The following is a 13,705-nucleotide window of genomic DNA, read 5'->3' as shown; positions in this document are numbered from 1 at the left end:
TTTTTCAAACCTTCATCGTATTTGCTCTAAAATTAGGATCGACTCTCACGAAACTTGAGTATCTAGACAATTATATTTTCATTAATGGCAATAATTTATTGCAGATTACTGTTAATATAAGTTGAAGGTTGTGTTATTATAAGTCGCGCAAAGTTGAGCGATTCAAGGCGTTTTTTTGGTCTAGGCCGAGTTGTTTCTGAAGGATGCTTGAAACTAGAATCGAGTGGCTAAGAAAAATGCGAGCAGGACCTCCTTAACTATCCTCGAGAAGCGGCTTCTATTCACATCGAAACAAAAGAAAATGCAAAGCTGCTTATCCATCGCCACCAAGATTCTGCTCAAACATGGTTGAATACAATTTTTGCGGAAAAAATCATCGCTAATTTTCTTCGGAAAATCTATGACTTGTCATCTATTCTTGACGTTTTGCTATGCGAGGAAGTTCTACTGAATCTATATTGGAAGATGGATTAGTTTCGGCCTTGGAAGTTTCCTGGAGGGAACGTTCGAATGATACACAGAAGCCATTAGTTTATATTTTTCTTTGGACGTTTATCGTCGCCGCCTCGGATGTTTCTCGGGAAGCGTGAAGTAGAAGGGGCGACGATAAGTGCCCAGTGTGCCCAAACTTATTCCGATGAGGCTGCTTGATGAGGGACTTACGGACACTTTTCCACGCCTCCGAAGTGCCCCGGAGGACATGTCCGACAGCCTCTTCAGTACTTTCTAAGAAGCGGACTTGACCTGCTTCGTTTTTTCATTTCTGCTTCTGTACCATCACTTGACCCTCTAATTAGCCTCCATCCCCTCACAAAATCCCCTCGAACTTGTTGCTCTGCGATGAAATCAGCAAGGCAAACTCGAATCTGGGTCATCAAAAATGTTGGTTTTTAGGGATAAATACTGCTACGTTCTTTTCCCCTGCTGTGTTTGGCCAGTCTCGGTTAGGGTTCTAGATGAATGATAATTCAATGTGTATTTGCACAGCGAGTTCTGCGGGGGATCATGACTCGGCCCAGGGCGAGCGCGGAGCGAATCGCCTAATGAGCACTCGAACACGCCGCTCGGCGGTGGCGCTGTTCCACCGAAAACTCGCTTCGGGACAAATCGGCCCGATAGCCTCTAAGAAGCATTCGAGGGTACTCTCAGAGGGTGCTACAGAAGCTCAATTAGAGACACATAATTACCAATCAACTGACCACTTTACCCCTAACTACAGACATTGATCTGAGACTCTTGAAGACTCTCCACACTCCCTTAAAACGATCATGAGTGACTCCATCGACATCAGCAACCAAACACCTCCTGCTGCCGACACTTCCCAAGAGCAAATCACGCTTTCAAGCACGCAACTGTAAGTCTAAAAGAGATTCCCAAAACAGAGAGTAAAGTTTTCTCCGAAGCTCCGTGAGTGAAGAATCGCCAACTTCCTCCGGCAACTCTTATTCCGTCAATGACTTGCTCCACCACCAAGATCCTCAGCAACTTCTTTACTCCTCCTACGACCCAACGAATGATGTCTATCGAGCACAGGTAATATTTGATGAAAATTAAAACTACAGTCATTCAAAAGTCTGAACTTTAAATTTTGCGAAAATTTTTTCGTCATTAAACCTTGTTCGTAGACCCAAACTATGTCCTCTTATGGACCTACGTATCACAATCTGCCGCATGCTACCTCTCCAATGACGCCTTACTTGTCGCAGGTATTTTCAAGCGCTTTGATTTCCGCCAGACACGCATTTTAGACCATTTCCCCGTCCAGCTACACGAGCGATCCGTACTCAGCCGGACCTACCGCGTGGTACCCACCATCGGGCAATATGAGCACTAGCCAATTCACCAGCTCCAGTAAGTGTTAACCACTCATCTAATCCCTTAACAAGTTTGTCTATTATTTGCGTACCCAAATGCACAGGGCCGCGCACGAGCCTTAAAGCCACCGCCAAACACCACCCGCATGTTGGTGCAAATAATTAGCAAACGCGCAATGATTCAAATATTTATCTCCTCGGCGCTGATTACCCCCATCATCAAGAGCGCACGCCGCTCATCAAAAAATCATTGTGTGTGCCTAAAAATATTTACTGCACATGGAAGTGAGGCGAAGTCCCCGGAGCTGTCAGAGAGGCGGTCCCCAGCTTCGGGCCAGCTTCGGTATCAGTGAGGGAGAGGAACTAACAGGGACTGATAGCTTGCTTTCCGTTGAGTGTTACGTGCTAATTCCGTTCAAATACCCGCCGGATCAAATACATTTTTCATTCTAATGATTCTGATTTTCTCATTCAGTGGCAGCTCGAGGCTCGCTCTACCTGCCTACTTCGTATGGCTTCGGATCTGACTACAAGCACATTATGCAGCCCTCAGCTCAAAGAAGAAAACGGAGAGTTCTTTTCTCCCAAGCTCAGGTGAGATTTTTTGCAAAGAAAAAATAACTTTAGGAAGCTAAAAATAATATAACGTACGATAACCTTTTTGATTATTCATTTATTTGAGAATACAAGACTGTTTGTCTTTTAGTACTACGCCCAAATTATTCCTAGATATTTGCAATTAGTTGACCTCGCCTTTCTCACCCATTGTTTGAATTCACAATAGCTGGAATAATTCCACAGTTGCCCAGACTGGCAAAATCAACGAGGCACAAGTTGTTGCCAGTTAATCCCTTGTGGGAGGGGATGGCTTCGTCCTTGAGATCGCTAGCCACTTCACTCGCCGCCGGCATGTCCCGGACATGTGTCGCTTTTGTTCAACCTAGCCTCGAGTGCCCTGTTGCTTTTTCTTGATTAAGTACTTCTGCTTGACTTTTTGTGCTTTTCATAACACAACTCCCTAGACTACAAGGCTCCCTCTTCAATAACAAAATTTGCAAGACTCTCTTTTTTAATTTTCGATCAAAAATAACAGATTAATTTTCTTGTAAATTACTTTTCTCAGTCAAAAAATTAGGGAATGACATTATTTTCTTTAGCTCTGATTATATTTTCAGGTTTTCGAATTGGAGCGACGCTTCAAGCAACAAAAGTACCTCTCTGCGCCGGAACGCGAAGCTCTTGCCCAGCTGATTAACTTGACGCCGACTCAAGTGAAAATCTGGTTCCAGAACCATCGGTAAGCGATTAAACCCGGCAGCCCGTTGTCCACTTTGGGAGACACGGCGCTGTCGTCATCATCAGTGACCCTAACCCCATTAGGCCCATTAAGCCGTTTTAGCAGCTTAATTATGCCCTGTTTAGCTACAAAATGAAGCGATCAACAAAAGACAAGCTTCCTGATGGGAAGGACACTTCAGCTGGCCTTGACTCGCCGAACTCTGAGTCGGAATCCGAATCAGGCCAAACTTCCTGCCACCGCGTTCCAATAGAAGGTGCCTCTCAGCCAAACTCTGCACCTGGCGTGCAGTTCAGTACCGAGGACGATCAAGAGCACGTGGTAATTAACAGACTTTTATTTTGACTATTGAAGTTAGAAAAGAACATCTTAGCGAAAATTTCAGGGCGTGAGCTAGCTCCTTTAGCAATTTCAAGAGCCTTACATTTATTCAAAGTTGTTTTGTTCAGGCGAATCAAGTGGATCTAGGCGCCTCAACGGCCGCGTTTTCTGTCAAAGTCGAGGACATTCCTGAAAACCAGTCAATGTACGATTCGGTGAGACAGCCAAGCACATTTAAAATTTGAAAACTAACAGTTTTTTTAGTCCGCCCTCCCGAACGTTCAGTCCTCTCATGGATACCACCATGGAGTTTCCGGTAAGTTTCATTAGAAAAAAAGTATAGCTAAAACTTTCCCTCAAATGACGTTCTTTTTCTTATGTTTTCTTTTAGGGAATCTGATGTTTGTGAATCAAGGAGTGTACCGATGCTGATCGCCGGAACAAAGCAAACTGTGAATTGACATGTCTCCTCTTGCCGTTTTTGAGGAACTAAAACCACCTACTGTAATTGAACTGTACTGACCGTGCACTGTATGAAACAGATATCGCTTTCTCAACTTCCCCAACTTCGACTTTTTGCACACGTTTCCTTCTCGTTAAAACCGAAAGACCCTACTTCATTGTGTGCAAGAAACCTTCAACAAGTGACATAGAACTGCTCATAGACAACTAGTTTCAAATAAATCTAAAAGAAAGATTATATAGACTCTTTTATCTGCGAAAGAAAATATACAGTAAAAAGTTAGAAACAGCCAAGGGTTTTCCATGCGTCACATGATTTTTGCTGGCGCACGAAATCTCATGGCGGGCGAAACAGCGCCATCGTTTCTGCGCGCTAGAAAAGCACCGCTCGCTTGAAAGTTCGTAGTTAGAGCATCAGTCAATTCTTTCGTCGACATCTTTTCAAAGATGAGACTTTTTAACTTCTTCCTGCCCTTTTTGGGAATATCTGCATTAGAGAGTTCTGTAGGAATTGCAACTGGATTGAGTGATAGATAGGCTTATTAGATGAAAACTTGGCTCATTTTTCTAGCTTAGTTTAGGGGTCATATGTTACAGTTTTGGAAAGCCCAGAAGCTGAACTTTCATTTGGGCACCATATCAAGGGGTCTGGTTTATGCCCGCAAGGCAATTCATGAGACCGGAAGTTCCGAAATCGGCACTAGATCTCTTCAATCGAATTTTTTAGTACCGGTAGTCACTCGAAATGGCTTCAGAGTAGGCGCGTTAGAAAGCGCAGTGTCTGAGCTTTCCAAAATGCTAATAAAATCTAGCTGCCCTGCTACCTAGTGGTCGCTAGGGGCGCTAGAAACTCAAATTTGGCACCGTAAATGGGATTTCTTGCACTAGAACTTGCTCATTTGGTCGAAATTTAAGGCTTGAATTTGTTAATAAAGACGTAAACATCTTAGTAGTGACGTTTAACAGTGACAAAACCAACCGGTTGAGACCAAGATTATGCAGTTTTCTTCCTAGAAATCCTTAAAATTCACTATTCTAGCGCCCCTAGCGGCCACTAGGTAGCAGGGCAGCTAGATTTTTTTAGCGTTTTGGAAAGCTCAGACGCTGGGCTTTCTAACGCATCTACTCTGGAGCCATTTCGAGTGACTACCGGCACTCAAAAATTCGATTGAAGAGATCTAGTGCCGATTTCGGAACTTCCGGTCTCATGAATTGCCTTGCGGGCATAAACCAGACCCCTTGATATTGTGCCCAAATGAAAGCTCACCTTCTGAGCTTTCCAAAACTGTGTCATATAACCTCTAAACTAACTTATAAAGATGGGCCGAAATTTCATCTTATAAGCCTAGTGATAGATACCTTCATGATATGCCTTTGTGCCCAAGCTAGAGGTTTAACAGAGAAAATAGAGAAAGAGAAATTTCGATAGCTCTCCTAAGTACGAATTTTTAACCTCTTCAAAGTCCAAAAATTTGCCGCCAGATCAACCCGAAATGCAAAGGAAAAGTTCTAACTAAGAATCGAGGTCGGATTCGTCTCAAGAGAAAAGCCAAGCAGAATATTGACCCAACCAAGGGATTTTCTTGCCGCTGGGAGATCATTTCTGACAACCCGAATCACCGTATTCGAATCAGGTGAGCTACTGGAAGGTCTTGATCGTGTTTTAAATTGAACGTTAAGAATCACACAAGGAAAAGGATTCGACATCGAGCACCAGCAGATTTGCGGAGCAGACCGTCTTCACGTGATTGGCGGCGGCGGCGAAAAATATGGACGGCTCTGCAATAGTCCTCATACGAAGGGAATGACCTACAACGGACTTCCAGCGCTTCTCAGTTATAACAAGACCAAGGTTGCTTCAAATTCATCTTTTGTGATTTCAGGACATCCTCTTTTCAGATTGCATCTAGAGAGTGGCGAGACTGGATCGAACTTCCGACAAATCACTTGGTGATTGCCTTTGACTCCGACGGAACAATCAACGAACTGTCTGGCGGCTTCCGACTGGTTTACCAAATGGTGGACCGCTACTTTGTACCCAACGAAGTGCGAGAGGAAATCGTCAACTTGAAGGAGACCGAAGAGCTCTTGCTCAACAAGATATTCACTCCAGGAATGGATAAAGATGACAGCTACTGGCTAACAGAGATATGCGATCACCCCGTCAGATAAGCAAATTGAAAAGCCCAAAACTAATTAGTAGAATCATTTGGGACTATTTATATTTTTTTTCAGTATCAGTTTCGCGTCAAGAACTTTCTAGTTTTCCTCGGGGAGGTTATTGTATCTTTTTCATTAACACTATTATTGCATAAACTGTTGTGGCTGATAAGATAAGTTCGTAGAGGCAAGCGCGGTTTTCTCATCCAAAAAAGGCGACAAATATCACGAGCGCATCAGCAACATGATTTCTGAGCATTTCAACCAAATCTACGAGAAATGGCACGAGTGCGGCGGTGCTGCCCTCGACCCCAACTTCAATCTTGACGAAGACTTCCTTCGCCACACATCTGAAATCGACTACACCGGAGAGATCAAGGCTGTCTACGAGCGATACAAAGACTTCATTCAGGCTCAACTTGTTGACATTGGATTCTGCAAGAAGGCGCACATCGACAACATCGTCAGTCAATCAATATATAATTTTCCTAATACAGCTATATTCAAAAATCCTTGCCAAAAAACCCAAAATCTTATTTATTTTCTAGGAAGCGAAAAAGACGAAGCTGGAAAGAATCTTCATCAAGTCTTGCGTTGAAATCGGAAAATGCCTGCCAGAAGTCTACTAATTACCCTGGACGAGTTCTTCCTTCCGACACTTTTATATTCCTGAATTCATTCCAATGAATGAATTTTTTTCTTACAACAATTTTTTGTACATCTTGCCCGACACACTTGACACATTCTTACATGACATGCTGCCGAAATAAAGTGGTCAACTTTTTTAAATATGCCTTTTTCGAAACTTCTCTCCCCAAAAAAACTACTAGTTTGCGAAGGGTGCACACTTGAAATTAAGAACTTTAAATAAAATATAAGAATGGAAGTTTTATGAATTTATAAGAGTCGTAAACGTGGAGTAGATAAGTGTTATGTAAGATCTACACTACTGAATTTAACCAAAAAGAGCGAGAGAGAAATTATCTTATGAAATCAAAATATTGGTGGGAAAGTACTTGAGGAGAAATTTTGAAAAGGCAACTTTTGCTGACAAAAAAGAACAACACTCAGAGAAGGTTTTATGTTATTTTTCTTTTGGGCACTCAGCGGCGCCATATTGTCCGATTTATTTGCCGAGTTAGGGGACGACAGCGAGGGGCAGATTGAAGCAGAATAAAGGGGGTGCGTCGGGTTGAGTGGGGTCCTTGATCTGCCATTCGGAAACCACCTTTACTTGTGGATAAATTTCTGAACAAAGAAGGTTGAAGGTATCTTCTTGAAGGAATGATGCGTACCTTGAATTTCCAGTGCGACTCGGAAGACGCGTTTCTTGTCCAGCTTATTTTTCTTCACCTTTCGTCTTTTACAATTGATTCCTTAACGGATATGCTTTGAAATAAGAAGGCCTTGATTGAAAAATATACCTTGTTCACATGCATTTGTATTTGGAAGGGAAAACGGGGCACAAATCGGGACACCCTGAAAAAGTCAATTGGTCGATATAAAAAAGGGGGTCTTACAGGAATCCGGCCGCAAATGGCAACGTTCAATTGGTCTCCCTTTTTTGGGTATTTCTTGATAGGACCGGAGGAGAGCTTGTGAGCGTTGGCCATGTCGTACTCGACGTAGATCGAGTTGAAACTGCCGATCTTGAGGCCGCACCACTCATTGTTCTTTCCCGTCCATTCGCAGGCTTCTATCTGGATCGAGTGTACGTTTCCGATCGTCTCTGTCAAGTCGCCTGTTCCGCCCCTTCCTTCCGTGCACGGCTTGAACTGCATTTTCACTAAGCCGTCGGGAATCTTGATGTTTTTCTTATTTTGAATTAGCAATTTTTAAAAGACAAGTTTTCATCATTTCAATTCTGAAATAATCAACCAGCAAATGCAGATGAAATTGTTAATCCTTTACTGGTTATTCTTGCCAGCAAGAGCACCGCCCAACAAAATATTAAATAGCCTAAAAATCTTCATATTTTTCTCTAATGATTTTGGAAATGCGAGATCACGCCAGGACTGGGGCACATTCAAAACAAACAAACAAACTTGAGCACTGCGTAAGGGGAGTACGTCCGATTGAAGAGATTGATTAGACAAGAAGAAAAAGGCCTCTTTCAAAGTACAATTGGCAACGATTTTCGGTCAGAAAGAGCTGATAAAGCTCTTTATAAACTTATTCTATTATATATTTTTTTATTATTCCTTGTCAACTACAAGCTGGGTAGACAAGGTTAACCCGTCAAGAGTCAAGTGGCCACTTGAAGTCTTGCGTCAATTCTTTTGGACAAGGAAAAATAGATCCAAGATTTTTTTCTTTGTGGCGTGGTTTTCTAACGCCTAAATTTCGAATACTTCAATTTGAAATTCTATAATTCTTTTTTTTTTTTATCGAAAGGTTTCAAAACAAACCAGGTTTATTTTATTACATCCCGATAAAGCAGAAGATGTAAAACGACGGCGATACGAGCGGCCAGAAACAAAATGAGGAATCGTCAGTGAACAAAAGAAACAATTACAGTAGAAGCTAGTAGAAAAGACTCAAACTTAGACGGGAGCTGCTAAAACGCGTGAGTTTCTGGCTCGTCGGAAGAAGCAGCTTGGATGGAGGCCATTGCAGCCCGGCGGGAATCCATCGTCTTCAGGATTTTAATTCTAGGGCCGAGAGGCACTCCCAGCGCGCGTAAATCAGCATCGCTCGACATCATTACCGCTAAAAGTCAATGTTAGTATTCCTTCCTTTTCAGTTTACACCTTCAATGTCCATCTTCTCCTTTTTGAATAAATCCCAATAGTCATTGAGCCCAAGCGCGGCCAGGAAGTTCTCCAGAGGATCGGAGGTTTGTTCCTCATCGTCGTCACTTTCAATCAATGAATCATCAATGGGAAGGGTTCATCAAGCAACATTTTTAATTAAATTATTATCAAAAATTGAACCCTTGCTCTGAATCGCTCTCTTCATTCTTGTCTAAATATAACATTAACTTTCAAAAATTGTTAAAAAAGTTACCGATAAAAGTAGCTCCTCCTGTAGTTGCGGCCGCTCCTAAATGATCAAACTGCTCGGCAAGAGCGTTGTTATTGAAGAAGAAGCGGTTGGTGCTGATCATGCCCACGGCCGAGACCGAGCCCAGCTCACCATTTTCCGCTAGATCATCGTCTAGATCTCCATTTTGGCCGAAAATGTCTCGAACATCTGGGCGCGCTTTGGATGCTCCGTTCCTAGAATATCGCATTGATAGATGGACTCCAAGTTGGTTCTTACTTGGTCGTGCTCTTGACGGTGCCTTGTCCGAAGAGAACGTTTTTATTGGAAGAAACTGTCATCGTTCCGTCGACTTCGTCCATCGCGGAAAAGTCGACCATATCGAGCATTTCTTTTCGGCGAACTGTTCCGATTCGCTTACCCATCGTGAAATTTCCAAGGAACTTGTTGTTTCCCCCATCGGCTGTTTTTGTTGTGACACTGAATCAATCAAAGCTGAAGTAAGAGAAAATTCATCGTTTTTACGCACGTTGCCTCGCCATAGACAGTCTTCTTTGAAGGAGCTGATGAACTTTGTTTTTCGTTTTTGTGTTTTTGCTGAAGAAGAAGCTGTAATTGAAGGATTCACCTTTATCACTCGTTCTAGTAGCTTATCTATTCATCCCTGGTCACCGATTTAGCCCTTAAACTCTTCAAGAGGGAAATATGAAGTACTCAAGTACTCGAACGAGAATTATATCTAATGCGGGCATATTTATCTTAGCCCTAGATCTGGAATGAAGAAAAGTAGGACGCACCATGATTTTTGAATATTTCTTTTTGCAGACTTCCATTTCTTTCTTTGCTTTTTCTTTGTATTTCTTGACTTTTTTCGGATTTCGCTTGTTCAGTTCTGCCTCACATCTGTCCAGTAAAGCGATAAGTTTCTTGTGCCCTAAAAGCTGTTAAAAATCACGGAATTATGAATCGATAACCTTGAGTAGTTGCCAGCATTTTGGCCGTATTACCGGCCAAATCCATCATAAAAAGGATCTTGACCAAATCTTCTTCGTAGTATTTGCAGATATAGTCGACAATGCGGAAGTGTCCACGATCAGTGGCTTATGAGGTTATTAGAATTGTCAGGAAAAGCTCCCAGAGGATTTTGAATTTTTGCCGAATCGCAAGCAAGTGTTTGACCGCGCATGCAAACATTCTCACAAGAAAAATAAAATAAAAAAGCTAAATTCGCAATCAACAACCGGCCTAAATGAAGAGTCGTCTGGCCGATAGCGTTGTAAAGATTTGGCTTTCCTCCGCGCTGAATGCACACCATCAAGGCTAAATGAAAATTTCATTTGCAAATAATATTTTTATGGCCCGTAAAGGCTATTTTTCAGAGTTCCCGTTGATTTACCTTCTGAGTGACCTTCTTGAGCGGCGATTAGAGTTGGAGTCATTCCTTCTTTATCTCGTCTAGAATTTAGAGTTATGGTTTATCGATATTGGGACGATTTTTGTTAATAAAATATCTTAATTTTCTAAAGGAAATAAACTCATTTGAAATTACTGATGGAAAATTGTGTTTCGACTAGTTATTATTAATTCAAAATAGAATTTTAGATCAACCTGTTGAGATCACGACTGGTAGCTTCTTTGAGCAAGGCCTTCCCCTGCGGCGAGGAGCCATCCTTGGCGGCCCTGTGGAAGCGATCCCCCATTCGCCTTCAGGCTGGTTCTTTTCTCTTGCTTCTACTTTTTCTAAACGTGCGCTGGAAAGTAGGGTAGCGCGGACAAAAGGCTCTTGAAACCGTCGACGTTGACTGGAAGAGCGGACAGTGAATGTCTGCACAAGAGCAAGGCACGCGCGCCAGACTTCTGTATGCATAACGAAACTCGACCGACTGTTGATTTTACAAACAAGTAAGAAGTCTCACTTTCCCCGAACTTGAGAAAACTGCTTCCCGGTAAAATTTGAAGGATTTTATTTCATGAAAAGCAGTAATCATTGCAAGAATCTGTACACGGAAAACGAAAGAAATTCAAAAATTGAAAATCGGTTTAGATCTTGCAAGATGCGCTGGACAAGGCGCGGCAAGGGCGAACTGCGATTCTGATCGCGCAACGACTTTCCACCGTTATCGCCGTCGTCGACAACGGCGTCATCGTGGAAAGCGGCCGCCACCAAGAACTACTGGACAAACGAGGCGCTTACTACGACCTCATCAGATCCCAATTATAGAATTGTAAGAAAAGCAATTTCAAACTTTTAAATAAAGCAAAATCAAACACTTCTTTATCATTTTCCAATTTCTCCTCTGATTGACAATCATTCAAAGTCAATGAGTGACAATTTCTTGTGCTACTACTGTATTTAATGCATTATCGCTGCAAATTATAGTTAAATAGATTATGCGTAGGAAACTCGATGAAAAATGAGCTCTTTTTGCGCTTACTAAAAGGGAGTATTATACAGTTTTAGAAAGCCCAAGAGCTGGGCTTTATTTTGACTATTGATAGTAGGGTGGTCAACTCATGCCCTTGGGCGTTTTGAGCCTTCCAAAGTCCCGAAAATGGGGTAAGTTCAGAAAAAAGGTTGTAACTTTTTTTCTCACGGGTTTATGAGTAAGCAATCCATATCAACTTGTAGAGGAGACTCTGACGGTTCAGAATATGTGTAGAAAACCATCGTCACCCCCTATTCTAGAGGCTCTAGAAGGCCCGGAAGTTGAAGAAGTCACCTGAAAATCAGCATTTTTTACGAAAATAGAGTAAAAGTGCAATATTTTCATCGGAATTTAGTAGAAAGACGTTTTTACTGACTTTATGACACACAAAATTTACTCTGGGGTCATTTGAGGTCACGTGGGGTCATATTGTGAGAAAAATAGAATTTCGTAAAAACTCAACCCGAAAGGACCCCAGACTAAATTTTGTGTGTCATAAAGTCAGTGAAAACGTTTTTCTAACAAATTCCGATGAAAATATTGCACTTTTACTCTATTTTCGTAAAAAGTGCTGAGTTTTAGGTGACTTCTTCAACTTCCGGGCCTTCTAGAGCCTCTAGAATAGGGGGTGACGATGGTTTTCTACACATATTCTGAACCGTCAGAGCCTCCTCTACAAGTTGATATGGACCGCTTACTCATAAACCCGGGACTTTGGAAGGCTCAAAACGCCCAAGGGCATGAGTTGACCACCCTACTATCAATAGTCAAAATGAAGCCCAGCTCTTGGGCTTTCTAAAACTGTATAATACTCCCTTTTAGTAAGCGCAAAAAGAGCTCATTTTTCAGCGAGTTTCCTAATTATGCGATCTATCTTCAATAAAATTTCCAAATAAAGAAAATTAAAATGTTTTCGTGTTTTTCCCGCAAAAAAGCAACGAAAATATTTTTGATCGCGCACTAATTTGACTCTGCCACGTCAAAACCAGATGGTGCTCTTGTTGTTCTGAGCACCGCACGTTCAATCTGACTTCACTCCCATTTCTGCGTTCAAACAGGTAGGACAGAGATATTTTTACAAAATTTAACAATAATATAGATTCTGGACTGCCACTAAAACGCACAAAAATGGCAAAGAGGGTTGCTCCACCACCACCATTGAAGAAATTCCAGTCGTTCAGAGAAACTATTCGGCATCTCGATGAAGCCCAGGTTAGTTTTTATTTTTTTGATATATAAAAAAATTTTCAATGAATTATTTTCTTTTTATTTCAAAATTTGAAATGTGAAAATAAAAAAATTTAAGGAGGTCAACCAGAACTCTTCCCTTCTGTCGATGTTTGATGACATCATGAATCAGATGAAACAAACAACGACAGAAAAGAACGAGCTGGAAGACTGCATGCTCGTTTTGGCGGAGAAGATGATGACTCTCCAACAAAAGTATCAAAGGCGCGACCAGGACGCGACTTCGAGCACGAAAAAAGTCCGTGAATTGCAGAAACAGTTGCAGACGGTGACGACGCAACTAAATCACAACTCCAAGTAAGTCTTTTCGGAACAGTCAAAATTTCCTATTTTACTAATTTAGTATCTATTTGAAAACAACAAGGTTTCAACACAGATTGCTAAAGTTGTCATTTCCCCTAAAAATTTTCGATTGAACTTGTTTCTAACGATTTTTTTTTTCAGGACGGTGTTGAGCTTGGAGACAGAGAACGCCTCTCTCCAAGCCGAAATCGGGGAGTTGGAAGATGTCGTCGCGCTCTGCAAAGAAGTGATCCTGGACAATGAAGGAGGACAAATCGGGAGCGCTATCGGCCCGGAGAAGAAGCAACGGCTGATCCGGGCGGTCTCCCGACAGAAGTCGATGAAGCGCCGGCCGATCCCGCAAAACCGAGTCATTCACGAGACGTTCGAGGATGACAGCCAGTACGACTTGCTGGACAACTCGGACGTCATCGACAGGACGGCGGAGGACGGTCTCGACGATGACGTGATGAACTCGTCGCGATTGAACATTTCGATCAACTCGCGAAAGCGGCAAATGTCGAAGACACTGCGGCGGCGATCCGGCGATCGAGAAAGCGAACAGACCGGCGACACGGACTCGTTCTGGAACGTGAAGGCCCCAGTGCGGGCCAAGCTCAAGATGTCCTCGCTGACGAGCCCGGCCAAGATGGGAAAATCGCCCTCGTTTGTGAATCACTGCTGAGAAGCGGTCTATTCACAATCCCATCACC

The 13,705-nt window shown here is 42.4% G+C and overlaps 5 protein-coding genes and 1 long non-coding RNA gene across 7 annotated transcripts; 4 read left to right on the top strand and 2 right to left on the bottom strand.

Moving 5' to 3' along the window:
* The first annotated feature begins 1,059 nt into the window (after positions 1-1,059).
* LOC145707020 (uncharacterized) lies at positions 1,060-4,090 on the top strand. 2 transcript variants are annotated; one of them, XM_081784492.1, is made up of 10 exons: positions 1,060-1,354; positions 1,404-1,533; positions 1,626-1,706; positions 1,749-1,851; positions 2,290-2,408; positions 2,990-3,111; positions 3,237-3,432; positions 3,561-3,647; positions 3,697-3,748; positions 3,824-4,090. In XM_081784492.1, exons 1-10 carry the CDS (start codon positions 1,269-1,271, stop codon positions 3,862-3,864), a joined length of 1,017 nt encoding a protein of 338 aa, XP_081640618.1. In that variant the 5' UTR covers positions 1,060-1,268; the 3' UTR covers positions 3,865-4,090. The 2 variants fall into 2 exon arrangements, with proteins under 2 accessions (XP_081640618.1, XP_081640620.1); XM_081784494.1 differs by lacking the exon at positions 3,824-4,090 and having other exon boundaries at positions 1,065-1,354; positions 3,688-3,748.
* A 228-nt stretch (positions 4,091-4,318) lies between these two features.
* LOC145707325 (uncharacterized) lies at positions 4,319-6,066 on the top strand. Its single transcript, XM_081784841.1, has 4 exons — positions 4,319-4,447; positions 5,348-5,528; positions 5,575-5,746; positions 5,794-6,066. Exons 1-4 carry the CDS (start codon positions 4,441-4,443, stop codon positions 6,064-6,066), a joined length of 633 nt encoding a protein of 210 aa, XP_081640967.1. The 5' UTR covers positions 4,319-4,440.
* Positions 6,067-6,273: 207 nt separating this feature from the next.
* Positions 6,274-6,826, top strand: LOC145709574 (uncharacterized). Its single transcript, XR_014134902.1, has 2 exons — positions 6,274-6,517; positions 6,603-6,826. It is a non-coding gene; the product is annotated as an uncharacterized LOC145709574 (long non-coding RNA).
* Positions 6,827-7,135: 309 nt separating this feature from the next.
* LOC145708076 (NPC intracellular cholesterol transporter 2-like) lies at positions 7,136-7,895 on the bottom strand. The gene is made up of 4 exons (XM_081785695.1): positions 7,575-7,895; positions 7,479-7,533; positions 7,350-7,430; positions 7,136-7,302 (listed from the first exon to the last, which is right to left on the bottom strand). Exons 1-4 carry the CDS (start codon positions 7,833-7,835, stop codon positions 7,193-7,195), a joined length of 507 nt encoding a protein of 168 aa, XP_081641821.1. The 5' UTR covers positions 7,836-7,895; the 3' UTR covers positions 7,136-7,192.
* Positions 7,896-8,448: 553 nt separating this feature from the next.
* On the bottom strand, positions 8,449-10,858 carry LOC145707557 (ankyrin repeat and SAM domain-containing protein 4B-like). Its single transcript, XM_081785106.1, has 11 exons — positions 10,645-10,858; positions 10,433-10,491; positions 10,282-10,356; positions 10,011-10,136; positions 9,834-9,970; positions 9,566-9,633; positions 9,316-9,516; positions 9,061-9,272; positions 8,996-9,018; positions 8,805-8,931; positions 8,449-8,763 (listed from the first exon to the last, which is right to left on the bottom strand). Exons 1-11 carry the CDS (start codon positions 10,734-10,736, stop codon positions 8,612-8,614), a joined length of 1,272 nt encoding a protein of 423 aa, XP_081641232.1. The 5' UTR covers positions 10,737-10,858; the 3' UTR covers positions 8,449-8,611.
* A 1,570-nt stretch (positions 10,859-12,428) lies between these two features.
* LOC145707720 (uncharacterized) lies at positions 12,429-13,694 on the top strand. The gene is made up of 4 exons (XM_081785285.1): positions 12,429-12,520; positions 12,562-12,674; positions 12,769-13,007; positions 13,155-13,694. The coding sequence occupies exons 2-4, from the start codon at positions 12,591-12,593 to the stop codon at positions 13,675-13,677; spliced, it is 846 nt and encodes a 281-aa protein (XP_081641411.1). The 5' UTR covers positions 12,429-12,520; positions 12,562-12,590; the 3' UTR covers positions 13,678-13,694.
* Positions 13,695-13,705: the final 11 nt, after the last annotated feature.

This window comes from Oikopleura dioica, chromosome XSR (genome assembly GCF_907165135.1).
Source record: "Oikopleura dioica chromosome XSR, OKI2018_I68_1.0, whole genome shotgun sequence".
In the NCBI taxonomy this organism is placed as follows: Eukaryota; Metazoa; Chordata; class Appendicularia; order Copelata; family Oikopleuridae; genus Oikopleura; species Oikopleura dioica.
The sequence above is the reverse complement of the archived record's forward strand: the minus strand, read 5'-3'. Positions and strand labels throughout refer to the sequence as shown.

Bases quoted from the DNA above. Each gene is read 5' to 3' on its own strand.
- LOC145707720 (XM_081785285.1), top strand. From the start codon at position 12,591: ATGGCAAAGAGGGTTGCTCCACCACCACCATTGAAGAAATTCCAGTCG. The intron at 12,675-12,768 runs GTTAGTTTTTAT...AAAAAATTTAAG, and splicing joins GGCATCTCGATGAAGCCCAG to GAGGTCAACCAGAACTCTTC. The intron at 13,008-13,154 runs GTAAGTCTTTTC...TTTTTTTTTCAG, and splicing joins CAACTAAATCACAACTCCAA to GACGGTGTTGAGCTTGGAGA.
- LOC145707020 (XM_081784492.1), top strand. From the start codon at position 1,269: ATGAGTGACTCCATCGACATCAGCAACCAAACACCTCCTGCTGCCGAC. The intron at 1,355-1,403 runs GTAAGTCTAAAA...TTTTCTCCGAAG, and splicing joins ACGCTTTCAAGCACGCAACT to CTCCGTGAGTGAAGAATCGC. The intron at 3,433-3,560 runs GTAATTAACAGA...TGTTTTGTTCAG, and splicing joins AGGACGATCAAGAGCACGTG to GCGAATCAAGTGGATCTAGG.
- LOC145707557 (XM_081785106.1), bottom strand. From the start codon at position 10,736: ATGGGGGATCGCTTCCACAGGGCCGCCAAGGATGGCTCCTCGCCGCAG. The intron at 10,492-10,644 runs GTTGATCTAAAA...TCTAAATTCTAG, and splicing joins ACCAGTCGTGATCTCAACAG to ACGAGATAAAGAAGGAATGA. The intron at 8,764-8,804 runs GTGTAAACTGAA...ATTGACTTTTAG, and splicing joins GGAGAAGATGGACATTGAAG to CGGTAATGATGTCGAGCGAT.
- LOC145708076 (XM_081785695.1), bottom strand. From the start codon at position 7,835: ATGCAGTTCAAGCCGTGCACGGAAGGAAGGGGCGGAACAGGCGACTTG. The intron at 7,431-7,478 runs GTATATTTTTCA...ATATCCGTTAAG, and splicing joins TACAAATGCATGTGAACAAG to GAATCAATTGTAAAAGACGA. The intron at 7,303-7,349 runs GTACGCATCATT...TTCTTTGTTCAG, and splicing joins AGTCGCACTGGAAATTCAAG to AAATTTATCCACAAGTAAAG.
- LOC145707325 (XM_081784841.1), top strand. The intron at 5,529-5,574 runs GTGAGCTACTGG...TTGAACGTTAAG, and splicing joins AATCACCGTATTCGAATCAG to AATCACACAAGGAAAAGGAT. The intron at 5,747-5,793 runs GTTGCTTCAAAT...TCCTCTTTTCAG, and splicing joins TCAGTTATAACAAGACCAAG to ATTGCATCTAGAGAGTGGCG.